Below are 20,916 nucleotides of genomic sequence, written 5' to 3' on the forward strand. Positions count from 1 at the left end.
TTTCTCCCTCTTGTCCTCACAGCCGAGGTACAAGTCATCGACAGAATGTGGTGCCATATCCAGCTGGGAAAAGAAGGAAAAAGAACAAAAGAAAGAACAATGAAGAAACTGTCACGAAACAGGCAGACAGACGGCTGGTTCCATTTGCAGCAGGTTTATTAGCTCCGCTAAAAGTCCACAAAACTAAACATGGGTCAGACAGGCAGAGGTCAACAATGGAAGCATCAGAGAAGACACTATTATAGTCAGGATCCAGGCGAGATTTGGGGCAGGCGGCAGAGTGAGAGACTAAGCAGGGTCTTGAAATCAGAAGATCAAATCTGGATTTAATGCTCGGTGATGCAGGCACAGTGGCACAAACAAAACTTTGCAGTGCTTAAGTTAACTGTGAGTGATTGGCAAACGTGAGTCAGGTGAGTGGCTTCCAGAAACTGCGGTGGTTGCTGGGAGATGTAGTGGGTTTAGTGCTCTGGAGGCGGTTCGTGTCGGTGACAAAAGGCTGAGACATAGCTCCGACTCCTGAAAGAGACATTCAACAACAATAATCGATTTATTCAAAAACTACACTACATTACTTCACAGACTGCCATCTTTCATCAGCACCTCATTCTCCAAAACAAATATATATATATATATATATATATATATATATATATATATATATATATATATATATATATATTTTATATATATATATATATATATATGTATACCTTCAGGAGTTTAGGACAGGGATCAGCACGAAGTAGCCAAGTGGAAGTGTTCTCCGTGACATTAACTGCTTCCTTTACGCAAAGCAAGATGGTGCCAGTGTGAGCGGCCTGCCGTCTGCTCCTGATTTGTTATTTAAAGCTTTTGCTTTTATTACTGAATGTGACACAAAAATCTGCCTGCCTGCTGGTGTATGATCGACAATCGCTACTGCATCTTGGTTTCCTCAAGCACAAGTCTCGACTCACAACATTTTTGTGGTCAAAAACCCCTGGCGCCTTTTCTAGAAAGAGTTCCTGCACATCTCCACCGCCGGCTTCTCCTTCCCCGGAAAAAAAAACGCCACCTTTGCCACGGAAGACCATAAATAACGATAACATGAACAAAAACAGTTTTAACCACCTGTTTTATACGTGGGATTAAGTTAGCTTAGAGTCAAAAATAACGCCTAGGTTTCTGAATGGCTTAATGAAAGTTCCTCTAGCTTCAGAAACTTTTTCTCTCTCTAGGCTTCAGGACCAATAATTAAAAAATACAGTTTTTTCCTGGTTGAGCTGCATAAAATTATTTGCTATCCAATTTCACATCTAAAGTACAGTTTAAAAGTGCTTGCTTAGTCTTGTGTCATCAGGATACATAGCTATGTACAGCTGTGTATCATCAGCATAGCTATGAAAACTGATGTTGTGGGTTCTGATGATATTCCCCAGAGGAAGCATGAAAATTTTAAAAAGCAAGGAGCTAAGGATGGAACCTTGAGGCATAATTTATTTAATTTCATGAACCTCAGAAAAACAAAAAAAGTGATGTAGGAATGGGATCTAAAAGTCCAAAGTCATTGGGGAAAACTTGGGAGAAAACCAGCTTGCAGCTTCAACCAGGTCAAAACTGTCCAGTGCTTCCTCAGGTAAGATCAAGTCATATTAATGCAGGTTAAAATCACCAGTTATTAAAATCATGTTAAAGGAAGTGTGGACAGATGCTAGAAACTCAGAAAACTCCTCAAAAAAACAGAACGTGGTTTTGGTGGCCTGTATACTGTGATGCATAAAACTATTGTATACAGTACCTGTCATGTCTCGTCAAGTTCCTGTCCTTCTCTTGTGTTGTCTCGTGTTTAACTTCCTGTTTTATTTTGAGGGTTTAACCCACCTCTCGTTTCAGACCTTCCTCTCCCTGCCCGTGTATGTTTCCCCACAGCTGAGCCTGCCTCATCATCCCTGATTGTCTCCACCTGTGCTTCCCCTCCTCATGTATTTATAGCCTGGTTTTCCCTGTGTCCAGTGCCTGTTTGTCTTCTCCTTGACAAAGCTAAGCCTGATATTATCAAGTCTAGTGATTAAAACAACCTAAAACTCTGCATCTGAGTCCAGTCCTGTGTTCTGCCGTGTCACTACCCTACATCTTAATTTCTTTATTCAATAAATATTTGGTGAATGGGAGCTTGTCTCACTTTGGAAATAATTAGGGAGATTTTTTTTAACTTGTCCTGTCCATTAGCCAAGCAAACAGATGAGAGCTGAAAGCCTTTTGTGTTGGACATATTTTACTTTTACAACAGGGGTTATGTATCTTATGATACACCTGGGGCCTGTTTCAGAAAGGAGGTTAAGTGTAAACTCTGAGTGGGTTAACCCTGAAATCAGGGAAACCCTGGGTCAGAGGTGGGCACTGAGGGCCGCATTCCTGCATGTTTTCCAGCATACCCTGCTCTGGCATGTTCTAATTGGCTGGACACACCTGAACCAGGTAATCAGCCATGAGTAGGGAAAGGCTATCTTGAAATCATGCAGACACACCGGCCCTCGAGGCCTGGAATTGCCCACCCCTGCCCTGGGTTTTCCGTTTCAGAATGGGAGGTTTGTTAAACCAGAGAAAGCAGAGTAAGTCAAACCCGTTTCTGAAAGAGAGGTAACTTTTACTCGGAGTCAGTATCCATGGTTACTTATGCTGTGAACCTAACCTGGTCGGGAGCAGGTTTTATTCTCCAAACTCAAAGTTTCTGCCGGTCCCCTCCCCTTTTTAAAGACGAAGCGGTATGTTTCGCTTTAACCTTCATTGCCCAAATGTCCGTCACACAGAGACGGTCTAAGTGACAAGAATGGCTTGTCCTTTTTTGGAGGACCCAGTAGACGAGGAGGCTGCATTAATTCGTAGAAAATTATATTTACGTCGTACGAGGATTTTGAGAAGACTCGATTTTTTGTCATTTCCCCATACGTTTTTGTTTGAGCGTTACCGTTTTTCGTTGCAGTCAATTACATATATACAATGAAAACAACATTAGATATGTATTGCTATGTAGATGTTTCATATGTCAAATATTGTCAACAAAGCCTACATCCATGACATGCTCACATTTGACCTGATTGAATTATGTTTTTCTACTTCATTTTTAGCTGCTGCCATGTTCTTTTAATTCCTGCAGGATTGCATCTACATGAAAATGAAATCAGGGACATTGAATTAGATTAATGTAACAATTACTTTTTGGAAACACAATTTGCTAGCACTGCTTACTTTCTTAATCCCATATAAACCTATACCACTTGATCAATACAAGGGTAGTGTTGCAGTGTGTGTGTGCTGAGCGGGGTGCGATCCACGAGAGACAAGGGGAGGGGCGAGTGCAGATGGGGGGGGGGGGGGGGGGGTGAGCACGGAGCGGAGGTGTGTGCGTGGTATATATTGTGTGTTCGGAGGACGAAGCACTTAGTTAAATAAAGAGAAGGTGTCATTCCCAGAATAACTGTTTTGGAGTCATTCTTAATCCGCTCTGGAGGTTGAGGGTTTCGAACGGGAAGTGAACCCCGAAGGAGAATCCCCTTATGCCCTGAAGGAAATCTCCCCTGCGCTTCTGACCACGGTCGGTCGGCAGGACGAGAGAAAAGAAAGGAGAAGTCTTCGCGCAGCGAAAGGTTCAACAGTAGACAAAGGTTCACTTTTAAAGACACAATTGCATGTATTAATATTAAACTGACTAACGTTTACAAGAGGGGAAGGTTAACAAAAAAGTCCTCTAAACATTACCGACGTTAAATGCATTTTCCCCCAGATTGGTTCTGTACACTATGCAGCATTTCATAAAATTACACCAGGAATAACACTTCAAAAGTACACCTAAATATCGCCATTTTTTATTTCACACCTTACGCTATTTAAAAAGTTATTACAGCCAATATTTTATAACAATGATTTAAATGCAAACTTACGCATTAACTTGAGCAGCTATGTTTTCCCTCGCTAACTGTCTCTGTTTTGCAGATGCAGCGGTGTTGCTTTTCTTCTGGAATATGTGCTCATGTTCACTGTAACTCTGCAGCAGCACGTCAAGTTCAGCTGGCGAAAAATACGCAGACCTCTTTGTTTTCACGGTTGCCATGGTGACTCGTGATATCTGTGCTCCATTGATAATGGCTTCTTATAGTCGGGGTGCGCACGCTCACCTCCGAATCAGTCCACTCAGAATTGATTGACCTAACTCCGATCAGCTTCTCTGAAACAGAAAACTCAGAGTTGTTAATCTCTCGATTGACCAACTCAGAGTTCAAGTTTAACCTCAGAGTTGGTTGAACCTCCTTTCTGAAACAGGCCCCTGTTGTCTCCAAAAGTGTTCACACATAAACAAGTCTACCTGTGTCGGTAGATGTGAATGAAATTATGGCGCTCAGACACACACGTCTGTTCACTCCAAAGGTCTCTTTATTATAAATCTTGCACAGCAGAACACATGCCCCCTACAGTCCCACTACCGTAACTGCAGTAGTAAATGCATGAACATGAGACAATGCATGGGCTGCTACAGAATTGTGTTTTTAAAAGTAAGCTTTTGTCTACCCTTGTATTGATCGAGTGGTATAGGTCTATATGGGATTAAGTAAGTAAGCAGTACTAGCAAATTGTGTTTCCAAAAAGTAATTGTTACATTAATCTAATTCAATGTCCCTGATTTCATTTTCATGTAGATGCAATCCTGCAGAAATTAAAAGAACATGGCAGCAGCTAAAAATGAAGTAGAAAAACATAATTCAATTAGGTCAAATTTGAGCATGTCATGGATGTAGGCTTTGTTGACAATATTTGACATATGAAACATCTACATAGCAATGCATATCTAATGTTGTTTTCATTTTGTATATGTAATTGACTGCAACGAAAAACGATAACGCTCAAACAAAAACATATGGGGAAATGACAAAAAATGGTGTCTAGGTCTCAAAATCCTCGCACGAGGTAAATGTAATTCTCTATGAATGAATGCAGCCTCCTCGTCTATTGGGTCCTCCAGAAAAGGACAAGCCATTCTTGTCACTTAGACCGTCTCTGTATGACGGAAATTTGGGCAATGAAGGTTAAAGCGAAAAATACCGCTTCGTCTTTAAAAAGGGGAGGGGACCGGCAGAAACCTTGAGTTTAGAGAATAAAACCTGCTCCCGACTAGGTTAGGTTCACAGCATAAGTAACCATGGACACTGACTCCGAGTATAAGTTACCTCTCTTTCAGAAACAGGTTTGACTTACTCTGCTTTCTCTGGTTTAACAAACCTCCCATTCTGAAACAGAAAACCCAGGGTTTCCCTGATTTCAGGGTTAACGCACTCAGAGTTTACACTTAACCTCCTTTCTGAAACAGGCCCCTGAACATACTACCACTAAAATTCACACACGCCTACTCTAGCACCTGTGCTGGAGTGAGTGTTTATGTTTTTCTGAGCATTCCTGAGCATCCCATCACCCCATACACGAGTCAGGGCCCCCCAGGGAAGACCCCCCCCACGCTCCAAGCAGCCCCCCCAGGCCAAGGTTAGTCCAGGAGAGATCAAGGCAGGAAGGATGCCCAAGAGGAGCGAGGGTCCCCAAGGGGTATTATAAATATGGCCCGACCAGGCTCCCCCGCAGCTGGAAAATATGGAGAAGGCCGGCACCCAGGGGCCAGGACCAGAACCTACACCACCAAGACACAGACACCCCCGGCTCAGATGTGATTTGATCCCCGGCTCCTGGTCTTGCCAGAGAGCTCAGGGATCCCTCTCCCTGCGTTGAAAGAGGACCGAGGACCGCCAGGCCCAGGAAGCCAGCACCCCAAGGACAGGTCCGCCATGACAGAGGGCCTTGGTTCCCTCCGCCAGGGATAGGGCGGGGGACAGAAGATCAGAAGTCCCTCTTCCTTGAGTGATGTATCTGTGTTAGTGAGTGTGTGCGTGTATGGATGTGTGTGTCGAAGTGTGTATGTGTGAGGTAAAGGGTGTGTGTGTACTAAAGGGTGTGGGTAAAATTAGCGGGGGGGGGGGGGGGGCATTATATCAAGAGGGCCTAAAATATCTGAGGTGCTGTTAAAATTGCCATTAATTCAGAGAGAGACCGTCAAGACCTTGGGCCACGACACCGCCCGTCTCTCTGAGGAAAACCGATCCATCAAGGAAACCCTCCTGGATCTTCAGGCGAGGAGCATGAGGGACAATCTAGTGTTCGCAGGGATTCCAGAAGAGGCAGGAGCAGTCCCGGAGAACATTGTTAAGTCCTTCATAGAGGTCCACCTGAAACTCCCCAAGGAAGAAGTCCAGAAGATCTCCTTCCACAGGGTTCACCGGCTCGGAGTAAAGAGGCCGGACAATCAGCGTCCCCGTCCTATTGTTGCTAAATTTGAACATTATAAACAAAAGGAGCAGGTAAAAAGCAGAGGGCGAGAGCTAAAAGGCACACATTACAGCGTGAATGATCAGTTTCCAGGTGAGATCCTTCGCCGGCGGAAAATCCTCTTCCCGCTGAGGAGGAAGCACCTGTCTGCTGGAGCCCGTGCGGTGGTTGCCGTTGATAAACTTTTTGTGAATGGCAAGCTGTTCCGGGACCCAGAGGTAACACCCTGGCTGTGCTGAAGGCTTTCAGAGGCGCACTGACATCTGCGCTGCCCAGAAGAAACCCGCAAACTTATTTAATTGAATAGGAAATAATCGGATCATCAATAATCCACACCTCTCAGGAAAAGTGTTTTTTCTTTCTCTCACATTCATGTTTCTGTTGTTGTTTCGTTGTTTTTGTTTTTTGCTCTTTCTCTTTCCCTCTCTCTTTTCTCTTGTCCCCCCCCCCTTCCCATGTTCTCATATGTGAATCAGGTAAAGTCAACGCAACCACGGTGAGTATTTATTTATGCACGGAACGGGCGCGCGCGCATACTAGCGTGCATAAGAGCATGCACACGCGATCCCGCACACACACGTTGATAAACTGCAAAAACCTCACTTAGGCTCACACAGGACGCACGTAACATGCAGCTCATAGCCAAGACACGTTCACCCACAACGCACAGCGCTTGTCAGTGTAGCAGGAACGCACAGCGGGCACGCGCACATGGACGGGCACACGCACTATTTAGCCTTGCACTCTCCCGGTTAGAACAGCTATGAACAGTCTTAACATCGTTAGCTGGAATGTGCGTGGACTTGGTTCTGGGCCAAAGAGATTGAAAGTGTTAACCCACCTGAATGATCTTAAAGCAGATATAGCTCTGCTGCAGGAGACCCATTTATCTTTATCAGCTGGTCATCTCCTGTGCTGTTCCCAGTATCCAGTTATGTATTCTGCCAGTTTCAACTCCAAACAAAGAGGGGTTGCAGTTTTGATTAATAAAAATGTTACATTTACTCATAAGGATACAGTTACTGACCCAGAAGGCAGATTTGTAATCATTAATATATCCATTCAGAATAAGGACTTTTGCATCGCCAGTAACTATGGCCCTAATGTTGACGACTCTTCCTTCTTTCACAGATTCTTCACCTCACTCTCAGCTCACTCTGACTCCACAATCATTATAGGAGGAGACGTCAACCTGGTTTTGGACCCTGAACTTGACAGACTCAGCACAGCAGCAAATCAGCGTACATGGCAGTCTGCAAGTATTCTAAAGCAGTACATGAATGATCTGGGTCTCTGCGACGCGTGGCGCTCATGTCATCCAAACACTAAGGGGTTCACCTTTTTTTCTCCAGTTCACCATTCACACTCTCGTTTAGATTATTTATTAGTCAGTAACTCCCTTTTGAAAGAAATTAAAAGTTCCAACATTCATCCAATTATTATCAGTGACCATGCACCAGTTTCTGTTACTATTTCAAGGGAAGTACCCAGACCCTCGGGTTCAACCTGGAGGTTTAATACATCTCTGTTAAAAGACCAGGAATTTATTGAATTCTTTAAAAAAGAGTGGGCAACCTTCTTAGAATTCAACGATACTTCTGAAATATCACCAAGTATTCTTTGGGAAGCAGCAAAAGCAGTCATGAGAGGGAAAATCATCTCTTATTCAACGCATAAAAAACGCAAAGAGAAAGCAGATTTATTAGAATTAGAAAATAAAATAAAAACTCTGGAGACTGCTTATGCTGCTTCTGCACAGGAACACATACTGGGCGACATGAAAAATTTAAAGCTGCAGTTAAATGACATCATCAATAAACAAACACAATTCCAGATACAAAGGCTTCGACTGGAAAGATATGAAAACTCAAATAAATCTGGCAAATTTCTAGCTAATCAGCTTAAAATTAATAAAGAAAAATCAACAATCACTTCTATTATGGACCAAACAGGGAATGTCACCCATGACCCGGTAAAAATTAATAATGCGTTTAAAGACTTTTATCAAAACTTATACACTCCACAGATCAATCCATCAGAACAAAGCATCAACTCATTTCTCAACAATATAAACCTGCCCAAGTTAAACGAAGATCAAATCACAAATTTAGACTCTCCGCTCTCATTGTCTGAGCTTCATGAAGCTCTGTCACTTATGCCTAATGGTAAAGCACCAGGGCCTGACGGCTTTCCTGCAGAGTTTTATAAGGAATTCTGGGAACAACTGGCACCAACGTTTTATAAAACGGTAAAATTTATCAATGAAAGCCAATCTCTACCACCTAACATGAACTCTGCCAACATTATCCTTCTTCTAAAACCAGACAAAGACCCCACGAGTCCTTCAAGCTATCGCCCCATTTCTTTAATTAATGCAGATGTAAAAATTATCTGCAAAGCACTAGCACAGAGAATAGAAAAAGTCACTCCTCACATAATTGACTTTGATCAAACTGGATTCATCAAAGGCAGACACTCGGATGATAATGTCCGCAGACTCGTTAACATAATAGACTTTGCCACCATCAAAAACCAGGAAATGACTATACTATCACTGGATGCTGAAAAAGCCTTTGATAGAGTAAACTGGAAGTTCCTCATTGCTGCCCTCCATAAGTTTGGGTTTGGAGAATCATTCATCAATTGGATCAAAATATTATATCACAACCCCAATGCATCAGTTAGAACTAATAAACAGACTTCCAACAGGTTTTTTCTTGGAAGAGGAACTAGACAGGGTTGCCCACTCTCCCCCTCTCTTTTTGCAATATTTATCGAGCCTCTAGCTGCAGCAATAAGACAGAATGAGAGTATTAAAGGAATTAAAACCAAACACAGCCATCATAAAATTAGTCTCTATGCAGATGACATATTACTGTTTTTAAGTAATATACATTCTGTAAATGAAACGGCAACAATCATTAATGAATTCTCTTCTATATCAGACTATTCCATTAATTGGAATAAATCTGTTTTATTACCACTGAACAGTAATGCGGAGCAAGGACTCACAATACCAGTCAAATCAGGCAATATAAAATATCTAGGTATTTATTTTTCCCCCAAAATTTCAGAACTGGTGCAGCTAAACTACACCCCATTACTGAAAAACATACAGGGCGATCTAACACGCTGGACCAACCTGCCTCTGTCCCTTATGGGCAAGGTAGCCACGGTAAAAATGAAAATCTTACCCAAAGTTAATTATCTCTTCTCAATGATTCCCACACAACCGCCATTAAAATGGTTCAAAACATTAGACTCATCCATATCAAGCTTTCTATGGAACAACAAACCTGCAAGAATTAGTCTAAAAACTTTAAAATCTGCAAAAAGCTGTGGAGGATTAGAATTACCTAACTTCCACAATTACTTTCTTGCAAATAGATTACAATATATCTTAAAATGGTTAAAAAATAATCCAGAAACTAACTCATGGTTAGACTTGGAACAGGCGTTATGTGGAAAGATCAACCTGTCAGATCTTCCATTTATTAGCCAAATAGTTAAAAAACAGGATTGTTTCAAAAGTATTAATATAAATGCCACTTTAACAGCCTGGTGGGAATTTCTCAAAATATCAAAATCATCAATTCAACCGTGCAAAATGACACCCATCTGGAACAACCCAGACATCCTCATAAACAAAAAAATTATCCACTTCCCAGCTTGGCAAGCAGGGGGCATAAAACAACTAGAGCACATAATTATTGATAGAAGATTCATAACTCCCCAGGAACTTCAAGACAAACATGGAATATATAACTGCTTGGAATATCAGCAACTTAAATCAATTATTACTAAAAAGTTTAAATACAGAGACAACGATTTAAAGCTACCAGATGTAGTTACCACTCTGATCAATTTCTCAATGAATAAAACTCTTTCCAAAATATACAAACTTTTATGCAATTTAGATAACAATATTTCACTTCCGACAACAAAATGGGATGCGAATTTGAGCATCAGCACAGATGAAAGTTTTTGGTCAGAACTTTGTCTAAACACCTTTAAAATAACAAAAATCCCAAATCTGCAGCTAATCCATTTCAAAACTCTTCACAGAATTTACTACACTGGACAGAGGATGTTCAAGATGGGTCTCAGTAACTCAGACATTTGTCAGCACTGTGACAGTAATCTACCCGACAATTACATGCATGCACTATGGTTCTGCACGCCTGTCCAGGCTCTCTGGCGGCAGGTATGTGCCGATCTATCAGTCTGGCTTAAGGTTTCAATCACAGCTTCACCGTCACTTTGTGTGCTTGGTGACATGAGTGCCATCGATGTAGAAGGAGGATTAGGCTCTATCATTTTCATAACTCTTTGCATTGCTAAAAAAACAATTTTAATAAATTGGAAAAGCAAAAAAAATAAAAATGTAAGTCAACACAGAAATCTGCTGCTTGATCATATCAGCTTGGAAAAAATGTCAGCCCGAAGTTCAAGTAACTTCGAAAGAATTCGGTCTCTCTGGTCTCCCATAGCTAACTCCGTGACTTAGGGGGTGGGGGGGGCCTGGTCGTCGCTGCTCCTTGCCCTTCTGCCGTGGGCCGGGGTGGGGGTCGGGGCCTCCGGTGCCTGGCGGGGGTTGTTGGGGGCTCCGTTGGTCGGGGGATCGGGTCCGGCGCCTGGGTGGGGCGGGCTGGGGTGCTGCGTGGTCCTTTGGGCTTGGGTGTGGGGGTGCGTGGTGGGGGGGTGGGGTGGTGGTCTGGCCTGGCTTGGGGGGGTGGTCCCTTTGCCTGTGCTGGGGGGGGTTGGCGGGGGGCGCTGCTCGGGGGGGGGGGGGGGGCAGCGGCGCTGGATGGGCTTCACATCTACGCCTGGGGCTGGGATCGGCCCTTCCCTGGCTCTGGGGCCGGGGCGGGACGGGACAACCCTCTTGGGGCCTCCGGTCGCTCTGGGTGTCCTCCGCTTCGGCTGCGGGGTCTGGGGGTGGGGTGGGGTGGGGGGTCTTGTCGGCCCTGACCTGTGGGGGGGCATTCTGGGGGAGGGGGGGGGGTCCACTATTGGTACGGGGCAGGGGGGGTTGACGGGTCGGGGTCTCCGCTGAGGCCATCGGCGGTTTCCCCGGCCGGTTGGCTGCCTCGGTCCCGTCGAGGCCTGACCAGAGCTCTTCTAGGGTCGGCGTTTGGGGGTGGGGGCCTGGGCTTGCTCCGGGGGGGGCCGGCGCTTTCTGGCTCCTCTCTCTCTGTGTGTGGGGGGGGGGGTGCTGGGCCTGGGGTGTCGGCGCCTCCGGGGATGGGGCCCCTGGGCTGGTTGGGCCTGGCCCCCTTGCTGGGGGGGGGCGGGGGACAGCTGTTTGACCACCGGGGGACAGTCTATCAGCTGTCCCCAACTTACCCCCTTCCTCATATAACCTCATAATAGAGTGAGGGGGTGGGGGGCTTAGCCTGCGATGAGCCTTGGGGGGGGGGGTTTACTAGGCAGTGGCCCCCCTCCTATGGTTGCCGTATGGAGTGGGCCCCCCCTCTTTTGGTTTTATTTGCACCTTAGACATGTAGGGCCCTTGGTAGGGGGGGTGCTTGGACATCACTGCCAGCAAGCAGCGGATGTCCTCCTAGCACCCTACCCGCCAATTTTAACCGCACCTTAGACATTTGGGGAGGGTGAGGGGACGTCACTGTGAGTAATCAGGAGATGTCCCCTTAGTGCCCTACCCGCCAATTTTAACTGCACCCCCCTTAGTACACACACCCCTCCCCCCTCAATATATACATCCCAACATAAACACACACACATGCACACACACACCATCTCAAACACACATACACGCACACACATTTTGCAAGGAAGGTGGGACCTGGGTCCATCTGTCCCCTGCCTCTTCCGTGGTGGGGGGTGCGGGCCCCTTTGCAACGGCGGCCGTGTCCCCGGGGTGCCGGCTTCCTGGGCCCGGCGGTGCTCTCTCCGCGCGGTGGGGGAGTTCACATTACATCTGAGCCGGGGGTGTCTGGTCCCTGGGGGGTGGGTCCTTGCTCCTGAGTGCTGGGCCCCGCCAAATTTCCAACTGTGGCCGAGCCTGGTCGGGCCATATTTATAACACCCCTTGTTGGCCCTCTTTTTTTCCCCGGGGTTCCCCCCTCCTGGGCGGGGGCGGCGGGCCCCCTGCCTCGCTCCTCCCTGGACCAACCGTGGGCCGGGCGGATGGCTGCCTGGAGTGCGGAGCGGGTCTCCCTTGGGGGGTCCTGGCTCGTACCTGGGGTTGGGGCGGGGGGATGCCCGGAACTCCTGGGTGGTGGTGGGGTGCTCGTTTGGGGCTGTGGGCGTCCTTCTCCGGTGGGGCTCTGCGTTGGGTTCTCCCGGCGCGGCGGGGGGGCTGCTCTCCTGGTTGGGCTGGGGCGGCGCTCTCTTTCCCTCCGTGCTTCCCTGGCCTCTGGCTCTGGGGGCCTTGCGGCGGCCCTGCTGGCCCTGGCCTGGGTGGCGGGCTTGGTCGCCCGGGCGGCGGTTGTTCCCTGCCGGTTCCCATGTGGCGTTGGGGGGATTCCGGCTGCCGCTGCTGCTGCGGTGGGGGTCTTGGGGCGGGGATGGCTGGGCACTCTCCCTCCTCCTTTCACGTTCCACCATCCATTTTTAGAAGAACATAAAACCTCACCTGAGCACTGGTGTTAGCTCACCTTTGCACTAATAGCTTGCATGACTGAATGACTGAAATATTTCACACTAGTTGGTTTTAAGGCATAAGTATGCGTGTGTGAACACTATCTGTTTTGTGTACATGTCGACAGGTGGACATTTTTGCAGCTAGCAGGTGTGTTTATAACATTTGAGTGTGTGTGTGGACGGGCCCCGCCCTTTTTGTACTGCATTTGAACCTTACCATAATGATTAACAACCAGTAAACTTGTTGCTGTATGCTGCTTCATGGTCTTATCCCCCTTCCCCTCCTATTATCACCCCCTACCCCCCCCTCTCTCTAGCGTCCCTCTCTCTTCTTCCCCTCTTTCCTTTTCCGTCCGGTCCAACACCAAAGATTTTCAGACAGGATTGAAATTAATAAAGTTTGGCCTCAATTACAAAAGGGGTTTATTCAGACATACCTTTGGTTTGTCAGAAGATTAATAACCCCTCTTGTTAAAGCAAAATATGTCCAACACAAGAGGCCCTCAGCTCTCGTCTGTCTGCCCAGCTGTTGGACAGGACAAGTTAAAAAAAAAAAAAAAATTGCCATTAATTAAGACTCATAGACGAATGAGTCTTAATTAAGACTCATAGACGAATGAGTCTTAATTAACACATGGAAAATTATGAATTAAGTGTGTCAAACATTTGACCCACGGGCCGTATCGGTCCCAGATGGTTTTATCCGGCCCACTTATGAAGAGTAAAACCTATAGGGATGTTTAAAAGAAAACACATTCCTAGTCCATACCTGTGGCGAGTTGTGTTTTCTTGAAATAAGCAATCCGCCACTAGGGGGAGCAAAAACAATTCCATTCAATTTTATTTATGTAGTACGGAGCCCCCTCCCGGGGACCAGTGGTTATTAAGAAAAAAAATCTGATCAACCGTGCGCACAGTTGAATCAATTGTGCTTGTACTTTAGTGCAATCGTCCGCACACACGCATTGCATGTACAGCTCTCTGAGCAGAGCAACCGCACTCGTAGCTTCTGTTTGCAGGCAGGGGAGGGTGCTTTGTTACAGTGTGTGCGATGGAGGAGACTTCGGACCGCAGTCAGTTCGCCTGTTCTTCATTAGAGGGCTGTTGGACTGATATTCCATGTCTCCCAGGAGATTTTTAACTCCAGACAGAGGACAGGCTGTGGGACGGGCGGAGGCGGCTTTTGAATAAACAGTCCCAAAAATCGTGCAAAAAAATCAAGTGAATTTGTGTTACCAGTTGGCTACAGACAAAATAAAGGCTGATGGTTATTCCTGTTTGAATTCATCCACGGGGGCGGCCGTGGTGCTGCGGTAGGGCGGTCGACCCATGATTATAAGATTGCATGTTCGATTCCCGCCTTGCACGCCCATGTGTCGAAGTGTCCTTGGGCAAGACGCTGAACCCCACCTTGTCTATTGTGGGAGGTTGGCGCCAGTGTTCGGCAACGTAGCCATCAGTGTGTGATTGTGTGTGTGCATGGGTGAATGGGACTGTGGCTGTAAAGCGCTTTGGGCAACTATCATATAGGTTGAAAGCATGCTATAAGAATGATCAGTAGTGACACCCCAATGACCAAAATGTTGTCAAAAAGAACAAAAGGTTGAGGTGGAGTAGATCCAGGTCCAGAGAGCAAAAATGCAGAGAGAGAGAGAACAGCTCTAAATGACGTTTGAAAATGTCTGATTTCGATCAATTTATTAATTATTTTTTGCTGTGAGAAACAGTTAAGACTGGTTCTAAAACAGCTGTGTGTAAAAGCCCATGGAAACAGTGTCTCCAACTATTAGACCAAACACTGAATTTGACTTGAATGTGCTGCTGTCGCGGGGTCCCGCCGACAAAGGATGCAGAGGAGCCAGGGTGAATGGGTTCTTTCTTTATTCAAGAACAGTGAGCTCTCCACTAGCTCCACGCAGGGCCGTATCAACATAGACACCTCCGTCACTCATTCATTCTCACTTCCTGTGACACTTCCTTATAACATAGGAGGGGCGGTGCTCTCCATTGGGCCACAGGAAGGTCACAGGAAATATGTTTAAACATAAAATATACACAAATACACATAAAATAAAAACAGTGTGGGCTCCCTCGCCATCTGATGGTGCCACACCGTCACAGCTGCTAAGAACTGATTTGGAGGTGAACTGGGTCACAGGGTATTTCTGTCAATCTATTTGGAAATAAGCAGACTCAATCTATTCAGGATAATAAAACAGTCCTTCAATAAAAAGAACAGCTTCAATAGCTTCAAAAGGTCTTGCGTTACTGACTGTTGACTGGGTTTTCCATGAAGTTTTCAACTTTGAGAGTTTTTATAAAAAGAGTTTAAAAATGTTCAAGTCAGTCTGAGAAAAATCCTGCGATAAACAAGGACCGCTGTAGTCTAAGTCTAACAGACCAATCTACTGCCTCAGTCTGTGAAAAGTTAAACGGCTGCTGAAGTAATGAAACACACTGAGTTCATTTTGCGATGCTTTATTGAGCCACAGAAAAGTATGCAGTAACAGTAAAAGATTAAATTCCTTAATCAACCCCATTATACCAACAGATTAATATGTTTTCATTATGTCTGAAAAGTGAAGCAGAAAGGACAGCAGATGATCTGCATCAAGGTTTTAACCTCAGCAAACATCAAGCTATAGTTACTGAATGATCAGAAAGTTCTCATTGTTTCCACTAAACCACTTTCTTTTCACAGATCCAGCAGTTACTAGTGGACCCAGGTTCATCATTCCAGCTGTTGAAGTTGTTGTAGATCCGTATTTCCACACGATCTTCCCGGTTCCCCTGATTGTTAGGTTCTCCTGGAGCCCAATAGCTGACACCGGAAAGACAAACAATTACAAACAACATGTAACTCTTTTCATCACATATGTCCAGTAACTAATGCAAGTGCATTTACCCAGATGATAGGTAACTTCCATCCACCCACATCCAGTTGGACCCCTGCCTGAACAGCCCAATCCAGAACCTCCGTCCAAATCCTCTCGTAAAGTTCTTAGTTAGAAATTGTAGAGATGGAAAATAGAGTTTTCAGAGTTGTTTCAGTTTTAGTGTTTCAATATAAACTACTGTTTTGTGTTGGATCTCATTTTCTTCCATTTATTAAAAGCATTTTGTTATCAAGTATTTCCATATAAATCAGAGGGAAATGGTGAGCAGAGTTCTAACTGAAACATTCATGTTCTCACGTTTTCATCAGCATCATTGATGACCACCAGGTCTGCTCCCCTTGAAGTACAGTAGTCTCTACTGTTCTGCCAGTTTGCAGTGGATGTAGAGACGTAATAAAGACTTCCACGGAAATATGTCCATCCCTCATTTTGATACCTCTCTGTTGGAGGAAAGATTTCAAGTTCAAAAAGAATCTCAAATTATGACTAAATAAGAATTAAAAAAAACAAGAAATCAACAACAGTAAAAGTCAGACTTATCAGCTATTAGGACAGTTCTCAGTCTCATATCATAAGGTCCCCAACAGTTATTATCCTTTCTTCTTGATTCTTTCTTTCCTCTAAAACAATATTTACTAACCCTGGTCCTTGGGGATCATTGTCCTGCTTTTTTTTATCCAACCCTGATCAAACAAAACTTCCTTAGATGACTGTCATTGTCACAAATAAAACAACAATGGGGAACTCAGTAAGCGACCATGTTATTGAATTTTAGACTTTCTCTCCTTGTAGGAAGACTTTTTGAAAAAAAAAAATAGCTTGGATTAATGTCTCCCAAGAAAATCTTGATTCTACATTATTCAGGAAAGGATCATTGAACTAATGACAGACAAGCAGAAGTTCCAGGTGTTGAGATCAGATATCGTAATTGTTTCATTCATAATTCTGTGTACACATTAACCTTCTGAACCAAAACAAATGAAAAGTGTTTGCATGTCAGTGATCAAACTTTGTGAACTATAAACTTTGTGAGACGGTCTTTGATATTCACTTTAACAGAACAATTCCAAAAAAAAATCTAGAAATCGCTTCCGTATATATAATTGACTTAAATTAACTTAAAGATTCTGAATTTTTATTAACAGTTTATGAAATGCAATATTGCCCACATCATTAATATGAATATAATTTTTCATTTAATGCTTACATCTAATGATAAACACAACTATAAACCATTGGGACATTTTTCTGCAAATTATTTTCAAAGTAAAATGTTTAAAAAGCAAAACTAAAAAGGAGTTAAACATTTTTAATGGCTTTTTCACCGACTGTCTTCCTCTTACCAAAGACATTTATCTTGTTCTGTAATGCGTCTCTCTGTTGAATCACAGACGTCAACTGGGATCCTGTGGAGATAAAAAAAATGTGTTTTTTTCATTAAATTCTTTACTGAAAAGTCAAACTTTAAAGACAACTATTGTTTTTCTAGGCTTTTAAATAAGTCATGCATTACCCAAATTAATAAATTGTTAATTTATTTTACTGTTTGTACCAAAATCTATCAATTAAATCAACACAGGATCCTGACTTTCTCACACTTACTGAGGGCATTCACTTGTTGCTCCACTGAGCTTCTCTGGGCAATTTCTGACCTCAGCTGTGAATCTGTGGGAAAAAAGAAAGATTTTCTATTACAATAGTAAATATAGGTTTTGATCTGAAAAAGAGAGTTTTAAGAACAATAAAGAGTAAAAGAAGACTTGTACAGCACTGATCATTAGATATGTTTGCTCTGCTAAAAGCTGCAAAAAGCTGCATTTCTTTCTTGGCCGTAACAGTTGGTCCACATTTTTGAACTGCATTTCTAGGGAAATGTTAAATCAGAATCATTTACGTCGTTTTACTGTTTGTGTCTAAACCTATCAATTAACTCAACGCAGACTTTTTCACACTTACTGAGGACAGTCACTTGTTGCTGCAGTGAGGTTCTCTGGGCAATCTCAGACTTCAGCTGTGAATCTGTGGGAAAAATCATCATAATCATCATTTCTTTTAAGTTTAAAATCATCATCATTATCATATCAATACAGGGTAAAAATCAATGACAGTTTTGCTTCTTTTGCTTCTTGCTTTGGATGAGTAACACACAATAAATGTTTTTCCAGACATATTTTTTTCAATATGCTCCAATATTTAGTTTAAGTGTTAAAAGTGGTGACATGTTTAACAGTTTTTGCATGATTTAAGCTCCTGTCGAGACACAAAACAAAAATCTAAAAAAGGAATATTTAGTTTTGGCAAAGCAGCAGAGCGGCGACCTCTTAAGGCGGGACTCTGCCTTTACCCAACAGTAGCCGGGATCACCTCTGTGACCCCGTGACCTCGAAAGAGATACAGCTGGTTAAGAAAATGAATGAATAGATGGAACGTTTATTTATTTTATTAGTTTTTGATAGGAGGATGTTTTGTTCATTCATCTTCTTTACCATTTATTCCCTTTCGGGGTCACGGGGTTGCCGGAGCCTAGCCACTTGGGCGAAAGCAAAATGAAAAAGATTTTTTCTTTTGTTTGTATGAAAATGATATATGATAAAAAGTGTTGTCTTTTTCTGTAATAATCAAACGTTGCATTAGATGATTCAGTGATTTTTTTGGGGTTATTCTTGAAAAAATAATCTGATATTTTTGTTTAAACAAAAACTTATTAACATAAAGATATGTGTAGATCTTCTTTTTTTGCAGCTTGGATCTTAAGATTGTTCTCATTTGCTCAGAAAAGCAAACCATCGACATCAAAAACATGACTAAATTAAAAAGTAGTTATGATTTCCTACTTACCACATGAAATCAGTCCTCTGTTCAGAAGATTTGTTTGGTTGTTACAAGCTTGGATCACAGAGGCGTCTGAAAAAAGAACAGCCAGTTGTTTCTTTTATTTTCTTTAATAAAGCAGATCTTATTCTTATTGCATAATGTTTCTTATTTCTACTCACTGCAGGAGCATGAGATCCCCTTTTTAAAAGCTAAGAGCTTTTTATTGCTGGCATTCAGATCTGAAAAAAAAAAAGATATTTTTAATTACGACAATGAAGTGTTCATTTTCTTTTTAGTCAGATTTTCTGCTTCATTCTTTCTTTCAGCTGCAACAACTATCAGCTTGAACTGTATTAAAATTTCCAGCTTTTTCATTTTATTTTGAAAAATGTATTTCAAAACCATTAAATATTGTGTAAGAAATTTAAAAATCTGAAATGAAAAATATAGAAACTCTTACGACTTAACATGAAATTCATAGTAAAAATATGGAAAAAGCTGTTTCATTTATTACAAACAATGAATAGTTTTAAAACTAAGCACACTTAAAACTAAAATAACTATGAGATCATAATGATTTGGTGTTCAGTAACTTAATAAAAAAAGGATTTAATAATAATCACATAAACAATTATAGAAAGCCAAAAAAATCTTCTGACTTACCAGCGATCGCTTTGTTCATCCCAGCAATTACTGCAGCCAGAGAACTTGGTGCCACAGCTGTAGAAAATAAAATATGAATAAGCTCTAAAGCACAGTGTCATTCTTCATCTAAACTACAGCTAACATAACAGCTTAAAGAAATGATTTGCTGAACGTACTTATAACAAACTAGAATTTAGGGATTTTCTTAAAATAAAGCTCAGAAAACATTAAAACAACCTTTAAAAGTCATTTTTTATAGTTTTGCAAATTCATACAAATAAACTATAGAGCCAGACTCTGTGTGTTAACCTTATTAGTGGAGACAGTTTGGTTCTTCAGAAAGTCCTTCAGTTATTGCTTTTGCCAGATTTGAACCTTCTAGCTATAGAATCATCAATAGAAACATCATTTCTGACATTTGTTACTGCAGTGAGTATTTAGACCAGCATGAATTCAGTTACACTCACTTTTAGATGGTTTAATTGTCGTGAAACTCTTTCCCGTCCCAAAGACTAAGAAGCAAAAACAAGTTAGTGAACTTTGACCAAAGGAAGGTGATTGCAGATATAACATCATTAATAGATAAATAATTTGCCAGATGTATAAGTTGCTTCTTCTAGATATTTATGTAGAATCATCAATAGAAACGTCATTTATGACATCTGTTGATGCAATGAAGAAGAAGCTGGGAGATGTTCTGTCTGGTGCTGCACCAGCACACCGCTGCATAGAGGAGGACACTCGCTAACACAGACTGATAAAACATGTTCAGCAGTTTGGAGCAGATGTTAAATGAGCACAGCCTACAGAGGAAGTACAGCCTGGACTGGCTCTTCTTGTAAAGGTGGTCTGTATTGGTGGTCCAGTCCAGCTTGTTATTAAACACAACCCCCCAGTTATTTGTAGGGATTCAGACCAGCATTATTTCAGGTACACTCACTTATGGATGGTTTAATTGTTGTCAAACTCTCTCCTGTCCCAAAGACTAAGAAGTAAAAAAAAGAAGTTAGTGAACTTTTAAGGTGGATGATTGCAGATTTACCATCATTAATACATAAACAAAGAAATTGAATATATTTAGTAAGAATTTATAATAGAATCATGGAATTCAACCCAAATTCAGGTTTCAGGCGATCAGGGTTACAAAAGTTACAATACTTTACAACTGTAAATATTCATCAATAGTTAAATTATTTTCTTTAACTCAGGAGAATCAATGACTCCATGAACAGCTGTGTGTTACCTGAGATCAGGGAAAAGCAGACGAGGATCATCCATCGTGGTGAAATCATGGTCCCAGATGTTCACCTGATGCTACAAAGCAACAAACACCAAGAAGAAGAAGTTCAGAAGGGGCTCATCATGGGGCCTTATTTATGCAAAACCTGAACAAACAGGATGGCATCATCAGCATATGCATAAACATGTGTCTAACCCCTTTGTTTAGCTTTGGCTTTCTTCCAAAAGACAGAACCCGGATCCTAAAATGAAGCAAATAAAGCAGTAGAAATTAAAATTACCTCAAGTCCTGGAGGCCAGTTTATGTTACAGTACATCCTGATGATCATATTACCGTTTATGGTGAAAAAACGCCCAACCTAAGTAC

At 42.8% G+C, this 20,916-nt stretch overlaps 1 protein-coding gene across 2 annotated transcripts; it reads right to left on the minus strand.

Moving 5' to 3' along the window:
• Positions 1–15,416: 15,416 nt before the first annotated feature.
• On the minus strand, positions 15,417–20,671 carry LOC101163639 (C-type lectin domain family 4 member M-like). Of its 2 annotated transcripts, XM_004066270.4 has the most exons (12): positions 20,554–20,671; positions 20,251–20,295; positions 19,778–19,822; positions 19,329–19,385; positions 18,845–18,904; positions 18,690–18,755; positions 17,808–17,870; positions 17,454–17,516; positions 17,195–17,257; positions 16,149–16,291; positions 15,860–15,954; positions 15,417–15,775 (listed from the first exon to the last, which is right to left on the minus strand). In XM_004066270.4, the coding sequence occupies exons 1-12, from the start codon at positions 20,600–20,602 to the stop codon at positions 15,634–15,636; spliced, it is 891 nt and encodes a 296-aa protein (XP_004066318.1). In that variant the 5' UTR covers positions 20,603–20,671; the 3' UTR covers positions 15,417–15,633. The 2 variants fall into 2 exon arrangements, with proteins under 2 accessions (XP_004066318.1, XP_020561640.1); XM_020705981.2 differs by lacking the exon at positions 19,778–19,822.
• Positions 20,672–20,916: the final 245 nt, after the last annotated feature.

This window comes from Oryzias latipes, chromosome 1 (assembly GCF_002234675.1).
Source record: "Oryzias latipes chromosome 1, ASM223467v1".
Lineage (NCBI taxonomy): Eukaryota > Metazoa > Chordata > Actinopteri > Beloniformes > Adrianichthyidae > Oryzias > Oryzias latipes.